Source organism: Trachemys scripta, chromosome 4, assembly GCF_013100865.1.
Source record: "Trachemys scripta elegans isolate TJP31775 chromosome 4, CAS_Tse_1.0, whole genome shotgun sequence".
In the NCBI taxonomy this organism is placed as follows: domain Eukaryota; kingdom Metazoa; phylum Chordata; order Testudines; family Emydidae; genus Trachemys; species Trachemys scripta.
In genome coordinates this window covers 113,824,330-113,833,846 of record NC_048301.1, presented here as the reverse complement: position 1 = coordinate 113,833,846, position 9,517 = coordinate 113,824,330, and the positions used below count along the sequence as shown (strand labels likewise).

Genomic DNA, 9,517 nt, shown 5'->3' with positions numbered 1-9,517 from the left:
ACCAGAACCACAGATGAGGAACAGAATCCACTTGAGAGCTATCAAGGCCAAAAAAAGCATCTGAGAAAGGAACTGAAATTACAGCATGTGTGGGTGCGTGGGTGGGTGAGTGTGAGAGAGGGGGTCGCAGCCATGTGGGTTCCTGGGAAATCAAAAAGCAATTCCCGTCTGTCCCTGTGGTTGGAGGCAGCAACACCCAGGGAATTCCTTGGTCCCAGGCAGACAGAGTGCTGCAGAGGCAACAGCTCACGCTTACCAGGAGGAGAGGACTTCATGTCACGCTGGGTGTTTCACACAGTGTTACAGACTCCAGGGAGTGCTTTGAGAACAGGCAGAGCAAAGAGGGGGGACCGAGGGGCCCCCGGAGAGCACACAGAACCACTCTGCCCCTGAAATGTTGTTGAGTTACATCCCCCTGAAAAGAAAGGGTTAACAATGCCCTGGGCACACTGTCACAGCTGGAAACTCAGCAACACTGCTGAGCCCTGCTGCTATCCTGTTATATCTAGGCACAATGCCAACATGTTTTTGGTCTGTACTGACCCTCCTGCTTCCTTCTATCCTAGCCAGCACCGACTAATGCCTGATTAAATGGACCTGATCAGCTAAGCCCCGGGCTTCAAAGGGCCCCCACATAATTTCCCCCCAGCATGCTGTCTGATTTTGTTTTCCAGCAGCAAAGCAGCACCCCCTCTCCTTGCCCTGCAGAGCAATTTGGGGGACCTGAGCTAGAATCACCAGTGCCCTGTGCCTTGGATAAAATCCACCCTTATTCAGAGCCTTTTGTGGCCACTTATCAGGGCAAACCAGACAAGTTTACACCCACTGTGCATGGGTATAAATGTATATGTAAGGTGCAGAGCAATGAGGAATCAGACCCCCTGTACTGTGGATTAATCTGAGCCATGTTAAATATTCATCCTCCCCTGAACCTTCATGTTGCCAGCCCTGCTCCAGAGACTGGGCCAAATTTTGCTCCCTGGTGTGAATCCAGAGCAACCCCATTAAAAACCCAGTGTACTGCAGATACTGTGTGCGGCTAAGCTGAGAATGCCCCATTGTCTTCAGCAGTGCAAAGGGCTAGGAGGGGAAGCACACAGAACTTGCATCTTGAGACAGACGGAGGAACGGCCTGCTGGGTCCTATATCTCCTGGATCCCTGCACAGTGCACATTCACCCTAAAGCACCAGGTCCCCTTCCAGCTATGTCACTGCATGCAATTGCTATCAGCATTTGTTGTACTTCTTCCTCTTTTGAGTGCAGGCTCAAGGGCAATCTCTCTCTCTCTCTCTCTACCTTTCCTCCCCATCTCCCACTCTTAATGTTTCAAACCAGAGCATTTTAAAGCCACTCCCTGGTTTGGCAAGATGCTGTCCTGTGTAAACAAAACCCAGAAGCCTCAAACTAACCTCGATGGAGTTTATAAAAAGCCCCAGAGCCTCTTTGTGCCACCAGCAGCATGTGGCAATGTTTAAGGAGGGAGAAAATAAGAGTGCCTGCCTTGTAATTAGGCTGGCTGTAAATTAGGTCCTGTCAGAGCAGCACAGCCACTAATCAGCACTGGGCCGCTAGGCCAGGGCGGGGTGGGAGGAGGCAGCCCCCCAGATAACAGCCCTGAGGGCCTCGAGGTTTCAATCCATGCTTAGATCCTGGAGGAAAGTATTTGAGAAGGAATTAAAATAACCTGCTCTAGACGGGGCAGGGAGTCATGGATTCCCAGCTCCCTGCCCCGTTGGGGGAGAGCAGCAGAGACAGGATGGAGCTCCCTCTTCTCAGAGAGCCTGAGCTGTAGATCCCCTCTGCCAGCTGACCCCACCGGGGCCCTGGGAACACTCCCCTTCCACAGCCCAGGGCCACTTCCCATCAGGACAGCCTCGGCCCGGCTCCTGCCGGGATGGCCAGTGGCAGGCTCCCCTGGGAGAGCGCAGCTGGCAAGGGTCCCTTTGGAATCTCAGTGGCTTTCAGGCCAGCTCCTGCCGCCCTTTGTCACACTGAGCAGGAATCAACAGGGCCTCTTGCAGAGTAAGGCAGTGCTCGGTGTGCATCACAGCTGCATAATGGCTGCTGGTGGGCAGAGACCACGGCCTACCATACTGACCAGTAGTGTCTCATTGGTTTTTTGGACTCCCCCGTCTGTCTGTATCCATCTGTGGTCTCTTGTCGTATAGTTAGATTGTAAACTCCTTGGGGATGGGACCATCTTTTGGTCTGGGGCTGTACAGTGCCCAGCACAGTGGAGGCCAGGGCCATGACTGGGACACTCTGATATTATAAATAATAAAGAATAGTACTCCCCAAATGAGCCCAGTCCTTACCCCAAATCAGACCAGGATTCACCAGCTCCACTGGTGGCAGCAGCAACGGAAGCTGGAGTATAAACAGGAGTCAGCCAGCTTGTCCTGATCTCCTGGGGAGATCGTGCAGCTCCACCCCTTTCCAACAGCAGGAGCAATATTGGCCATGGGGCCCAAAGCCTAAACCCCTCTTGGCTGGACCCCACCCATCCTCTGAATGAATCACCCAATAGACTAGGGCTGCACCAGCATACGTGGTGCCCCACAGAGTCACCTGGTATGGATCTGGGGTGCAGCTAATGGGCGAGACTAGTAGGTTTAGAAGGGAGATCCAGTGGAGAAGCAACTCGTGCTGCTGGACCCTACAACCAATACTGCAAGGGAATTTGCCTTTCCTTTCTGCTCAGGGGCGTGTGACGCTTGGGGCTTACTCTTACCTTGCCTTATTTGTCCCTTGGACACCTCCAAGCTGTACCCTACCACCCAGAATCTGGTGATTCCCAAGAATGCAAAATATCAGATGAGTGCCAGGTCACAGAGAAGAGAGGTGGATTCGGGGGAGTCACTATTAGGATGTCCCTTCAGCAACAGTGACCATCAAAGCTCCCAGCATGGCTTGAGCTGACCATGGACATCAGAGTTCTCTGCCAATCCCCAGGATGGCCTGAGCTCACTGGGGCATCTGAACACACACAGTGCAAGCCCTGGCTGGGATGATTTAGTTGGGGTTAGTCCTGCTTTGAGCAGGGGGTTGGACTAGATGACCTCCTGAGGTCTCTTCCAACCCTAATCTTCTATGATTCTATGTCCTTTCAGTGATATCCCTGCCAGCCTTGGAATGCTACAGGGACCGCCCGAGGAGTAAAACAGAACAGCCCAGGTTATCTACAGAAATATCACAGCGTCTCCACCCTAGGAGACCACAGGAGGCAGGGGGAGCAGGAGCCCAGCTAGGCTACAGCCAGATTAATTGGCTGCCTAACCAGAACAACTAAATTCTGGACAAAGATCAATGGTGAACAAACCAATGAGAAGCCAGTTAACGAGCCAATCAAGGCTGCAGTGAAAGGCAAAGAAGTGGCTGACTGGACATTCTCAGCATTGGCCATAACCAGAGTCCCTTGCATGTTTTGGGTGTTGAATCTGTGTACTAGCCAATCAGAACTCTGCTTCTTCCAGTCTGGCAGCCAATGAGATTGCTTGGTTGGCAGGAGAGGCGCCCCCATTGGCTTCCAAAGTCAAAAGGCACAATATTTGGCTGATAATGATATGCTACAATTCTCCTGGAGTCTCTACAGCTTTGACAATGTCAAGCTGCCCTGGGCTGAAAAGCCAAATACACCAAGAGGAGCATTAAAAGCAGCCTGCAAACTAGTTACCCACATCTGTGGGGAAAACCCACTGTTGTTCTGTTCAGCTAAAAGGGGCCCCTTCTGTGGGAAGTCTGGGGTACCTCATGTGCAAGGCAGAGGGGCGGAGCTGAGCGAGTGTGACTAAAGATCAAAGTTCCTTCAGGACCCCAGGGGGATATTTAATGACATTTGACAGGCCAGGAGATGGAGAAATAGTAAATTGCTCCCTGAGATCCCCACCCTGGTTCTCTCAAGGGATGGGCAAAATTCAAAGGGGGCAGAGGTGCTGTTCAGATGCTCATCATGCCCTCTGGATGCTTAATCTTGCCTTGGCATGGGGAGAGGGACTAGATTCCCTCTTCAGCCTTCCATTTCTACGATTCTCTGAACCTCACCCCAATTCTCCAGAAGTGCACTGTCAGGCAGGACATTTTACAAAGATGGGCAGATTTCCATTGCTTTATGCTTCCACCCATGCCAGAAACCCAGCCAAACAGCCTTCCTTGTGATCATTTGGATTTCCCATCCTTGCTCCTGAATGGAATCAAGGCACGGCAAAAATGAAAAAAAAAAATCATGAAGGAAGGGGCTGAGAGATTTTCAAACCTGAAAAATGTTTTGGGTGAAGGTTCAGGTTGGTTCTTCGTTGATCAGAACCAGAGCACCCATCCCTATATGGGAATCTTCAGTATAATGAATTTGTAAGTCATAACTAAGGCTAAGATTTTGTCATGCATATTTTTAGTAAATGTTACAGACAGGACATGGGCAATAAAGAAAAATTCATGGAAGCCGTGACCTGTCTGTGACGTTTACTAAAAATATGCATGACAAAATGGGTCGCCCAGGGGTGCCTGGCTCGGAACTGCAGGGTCCCCACATCACTGATAGCTCCAAGTTTGGGGGCACCCCTGCCACCTGCGGTGCCTCTGGCTCGGAGCTCTGGGACACCCCTGCCAGCCGCAGGGGCTCCATGCTCTGGGGCACCCCTGCCAGCCATGGGGCTGGGAGCTGCGGAGCACCTGTGCTGCCTGCGGTGGCTGGTAGCTCTCAGGACCCCACTGCCGTGGCGGCTGGCAGCTGCGGAGTGGCCCCACTGCCTGCAGTGGCAGGGAGCTCCCAAGGCCCCACTGCCTGCAGCAATCAGGAGCTGCGGACCAGCCCCGCTGCCCGCGGCGGTGGGGAGCTCCCGGGGCCCCACTGCCCGCAGTGGCTGGGAGCTGCAGATGGGCCCCGCTGCCCGCGGTGGCTGGGAGCTGCGGGGCACTCCTGCCGCCCTCTGTGGCTGGGAGCTCGGGCCCTACAGTTCACAGCTACCAGGCTTGGGGGAACCCTACAGCTCCCAAGTGCTGGGGCTCAAGTCACAGAGGTCTCTGGAAGTCATGGATTCTGTGACTTCCGTGACAAAGTCATAGCCCCAGTCATAACTCAATTCATATTAGGTAATCTCTCTCAAACCCAAACTACCATCTAGTGGCCTTGGTCCCTTAACAGGAGCTAGGGATTCAGATTCAAACACCCAGGCTCATTTCTTTTCTCTTTCCCCCCTTGGGCACGCCCCTGTATTCACTAGCCTCCCAGATCTAGTCCCGACATGTACATTGCAGCTTGAGCCTCCCATGGTGCAAAGGAGGGGGCAGGCCTGGATTAAGACCTAGGTTCTACAGGCCCATGTTTAGACCCTCGAGCTCTTGGAATCACATGATCACAACAGAATCTGAGATTTCATTAAGAAGAACAGTCAGTTTCTAGCCCTTCTGATTGGGAAGTTTGAAACCAGGACCTCAGGGTAACCAAGTAACTATGCCCCATTTCCATTAGCCATTAGAAACTGCCACACATAGAGAGACTTGTGATTTGTGAAGTTATTTAATCACTTAAATAGTAACAACCAAGGTTAGACTGATGGCGCAGCCAGCGTTAGACACAGTAACAAAAGAATAGGGTTCCAAGGGAAATCGATAACACCCCATAGCCAAGATCCCAGGACAAATAAAGACCAAAGGAGAAGGAAAGGAGGAGAGGAACCACAGTGCACAGACTCAGCTATCTTGAGCACGAGTCCATGCAAACTACCAGGATGCAAAAGGAACTATTTTCACACCTCAGGCCACATCAAAGGGCAAGCTGTGAAATGAGTTCCGGGGCACATGAATACCTCAGTGGTGCTTTGTAGTTGGTGTGAGGCATTGGTTGCTTTGGCTTACAACAACGGAGGGTTGCAATGTGCGGTGGTTTGGTTTTCTGGGTTATACTGGATTAGCAGTGTTTTTAGGAAGCTACCAGAGTGGCCCACATGTGTTTCCAGGAGCCCGCAAGGCCCCTGGATCACTTTCCGTCATCGTCGTTAGCGAACAACTTGTAGTTGAAGAAGTCCATCGATTCCTGAGCGAGCTTGGAGAGGTGGATCACACCTGTGATCACCAGGGCAATGAGCAGCAGTGGCAGCAGCAGGCTCCACACCATCGCCAGGATGTTGTAGCATTTGGCTTTGGAGCTGAAGCGGCGAGCGGCCTCGATGTCACCAGCCACCTTCTGATCCCGCGCCTGTAACAGCCAAGCCAGGAAGGGTGCAGCGAGTTAGTGACATGGCAGAGGAGGCAAAGGATGAGGCAATGCCCTGAGAGCAACGCAATCGAACTACAAGCATCAGAACAGGCTGCAACCACCCACTGCAGCTCTCAGCGGCTGTCTGTCACTCACCTCACTTCCATCTGGCCCTTGCTCTGGAGCTCACTGTTCTCTCCCTGCTCCATTCTCTCTGAGCTTCTCTGTCAGCCTAATCCAGTGAGTCTAAGCAAATAACTGACACCTTCTGCTGGCTCCCTCACCGGACATGTCACAGCAAAGTAGACTCACCCACTCACCAACTGATAACTTACCCCTCCTTTACCATACACATCATCTCTGAATTTGGCCCACTAAGTCTCAGCTGGTGTAACTCAACATGACGAGGGGCCAGGAGAGAGGTCTGTAACTAGAAACATCACAGGGCACTGCAAGAATGTGTGAATTAAAGTAGTTCCCATCCCACTTTAATTTACACCTTCCTCCAGCTCCCTGATGTGTTAATTAAACCACTTTCAGCTCCCTTATGCATCAGTAAATGATTTACAGCACCTCTGACCTTAGCCCACTGTCTGCCTCTTTGTGTCTCAGCTTTATCTCATCACACACTCACTCACGCGCTCCTTTGCTGTTGGCATCTCTTAGCAAATCAAATCCAAGGAGGAGCAGTCGCTCTGATGTCTGACCCTATATGAATGATCCTCAGCAGAGAGATCTGGGAACAGAACCGTTACTCTAACCCTCTTCTTCCCCCAGTTCTCTAGGAAGTGCCTCTTGCTGACTTCATTAAATCCATTCCCAGCAGTTTAGGATATACCCTTCCCCCATTCCTGAACAGAGCAGATTCCCAGCTGCAAGGTGTGGGATATGGAGGAGTCCCTCCACATGGATCATGGTCCCTGGGCATCCTCTGGAGTAGAGAAGTCAGTCCCCAGAACCTCATCCATATATGGATGGCACTAATTATGGGATAACAGGAAAGAGTGATTGCCAAGACAGCACGCAGCTTCATTGATGTGTGGCAATCTAGCTGGGGATATTATTTAGATGATACACACCAGCCTCAGCCAGCATGAGGACGTGGTGCTTAAGGATGCTGCACCAGCACATGGTGCTCACATAATTCCTGATGCTCTTTACATAAACACTGCAGTCAGCTATCCTGCCCCATCACTGCCCTTTCAGACCCAGCCACTGAATCAGGAGGCTCAGGCAGTCTGTCCTGGAAATGCCAGAGCAGCTGTCACAGATAGTTGTATTTTTCACAGTATTTTTCCTTTTTAAAGGTAGAACTCCAGCTAGTGGGCAGCACTGGGCAATTTCCTGCGCTAGGACAGTGCTAACAAGGTGAGATTTAGGACTGAGACAAACTGAAGCCAACTGCCGATAACAACTTTCTACCGGGTCACAGTAGTGCCAGTAGGGCGGTACCCTCTGGTACGCAGTACTGGCAGGAGATTTTTTAGCGGGTACGGGGTACCGGAAAGACTTGGGGCTAGCCCCCTCCCCCTCCGGAGCGGGGAGGGTCATGACATTCTTCCAGCATCTCCTAGATTTTTCACATCACTTCCCGATTTTAGGGTATATTACAACTCAGAGAACAGAGAGAGATCCCAGAATCGCTAGGTAACCTGGGTGAAGTTTATAATTCCTACCATAATCCCTGGGAAATCCTAGCATCTCTAGGTCAACTCAATGTATCATTCTTACATCTTAGTGCATCTAGTCTCTAAAGAGACCCCCAGGAAGGAATCTCCATGTAAAACTAGATGCACTGAGATGTACACTTCCTAGCCGAGTCCCCTAGGAAATCCTGAAATCTCCAAGTGACTGGGAGACATGGACACAAAAGGGTCCGTTTTTGCACTAGAGTCAGCCTTTATGGGCTTGTGTAGAAGAGGCAGAGGAGAGCTGGGCTGTCTTACCTTGACGGAGTAGGCAAGAGCCACTAAGCCAAAACAACAGAGGTTCATGTAGATGGTGTTGAAGATGGACCAGATCAGGTGGTCCCGGGGCACTACGGAGGGTCCGATGGTGATGACGGTGGGAGAAGTGTCCTGCTTGCGGGACGTCATGGGCAGGTAGTCCTCACGAGGGTAAGACGTGTCCATGGTCCTGGAAGGCGAAATCCTCAGCTCTCCTGTGGTAGCAGCCTGTAAGGGGAGCCAGTGCAGGGCAGGTCCTTTTTATAGTCTCTGCCTGAGGCACAGCTCCATCTCCCTCTATATATAAAACAGGGAAATTACAGCCCTCGCCTGGCTGTGGTTATCAGAAATGTTTGGCCAAAGCTGAGAGCAACATACTTGGGTTTGTAAGCCTGCCCTCCCCTGATTGTGTATGGAGCGCTTTTTATAGCCTCATGGGCTGAGGCCTCCCTGTCAGCCTTTTCCAGAGAGCTGGGCAGCTCGAGGCACTGATTCAGGAACCCGGCTTCGAAAGGACGTGCTGCAGATCCTGAGCCCTGCAAAGGGCCATGGACCATACAGGATTGCGCGTGGCAATTCTGTGTTATAACCCATCAGGGACAGAGAGGGAAGCTGGAGGCACAGCAAGGTACGGGTACAGGGCAATACAAGTGCATTGAAAGAGCTCTTTCTTCTCAAGCCCTAAAAGATCAATAACTTCCCAGAGGGGATTGCATTTCCCCTGCTGTCTCTATATGTTTTTCTGGGTTTTGCATTATCCTTTGCTAAATATTCTAAAATGTACGATTCCCATCAATCCACAGCTCTGAGACCCAAGGTGATGCACCCACGTCAGGAACTTCACAAATGAATCATCCACGAACGGTAAAGCACTTTGAAATGGAGAGCTGCTGCCAAGGCTAGGGAGGGGCTGAAACAGGGCCCTAACGGAGCTAGCTTTGCAAACCCCTGGCTAGACCCTCAAAAGTATTTAGGTACCAAAGTCAATGGGAGTTAAGTGCCTAAATACCTTTGAGAAATTGGGCCCTGTGCCTACCCTGGAATGAATGCCCCATAGAAGTGTTCTCCAAGACAGCTCCAAGGACTGTTTGAGCAAGGGGCTATTGTTCATGGCATGGGACTGAAGTACTTATATTCAAGGAGGAGATGTGAAGCCAGCATCTGCCCTCAGTTACATTGATGTAAAAGAGTAAAATCTGCTCCACAGGGTCCATTCCAGGCTGGCAGATATCCAGGTCAAGTTTTCTTCTTCCAGAGTCCAGAGCAGGTTTTTTTACCTCTCTGAAACCCCAGGGCTCAACCCTAGCAGTGGCTGGAGCAGCTCTGATCATAAGACCAACCAGACTTCAGTCAGGGTATGTCTACACTACGAAATTA

The 9,517-nt window shown here is 51.3% G+C and overlaps 1 protein-coding gene across 1 annotated transcript; it reads right to left on the bottom strand.

The window, feature by feature from the left end:
• Positions 1-5,548: 5,548 nt before the first annotated feature.
• On the bottom strand, positions 5,549-8,424 carry LOC117876697 (interferon-induced transmembrane protein 5-like). Its single transcript, XM_034768999.1, has 2 exons — positions 8,141-8,424; positions 5,549-6,194 (listed from the first exon to the last, which is right to left on the bottom strand). Exons 1-2 carry the CDS (start codon positions 8,324-8,326, stop codon positions 5,976-5,978), a joined length of 405 nt encoding a protein of 134 aa, XP_034624890.1. The 5' UTR covers positions 8,327-8,424; the 3' UTR covers positions 5,549-5,975.
• Between the last annotated feature and the right edge of the window lie 1,093 nt (positions 8,425-9,517).

What these genes read in the sequence shown, in the direction of transcription:
- LOC117876697 (XM_034768999.1), bottom strand. Translation starts at nt 8,326, where the DNA reads ATGGACACGTCTTACCCTCGTGAGGACTACCTGCCCATGACGTCCCGC. An exon ending in CTCTTGCCTACTCCGTCAAG is followed by an intron (nt 6,195 to 8,140) that starts GTAAGACAGCCC and finishes TGGCTGTTACAG; the next exon opens with GCGCGGGATCAGAAGGTGGC.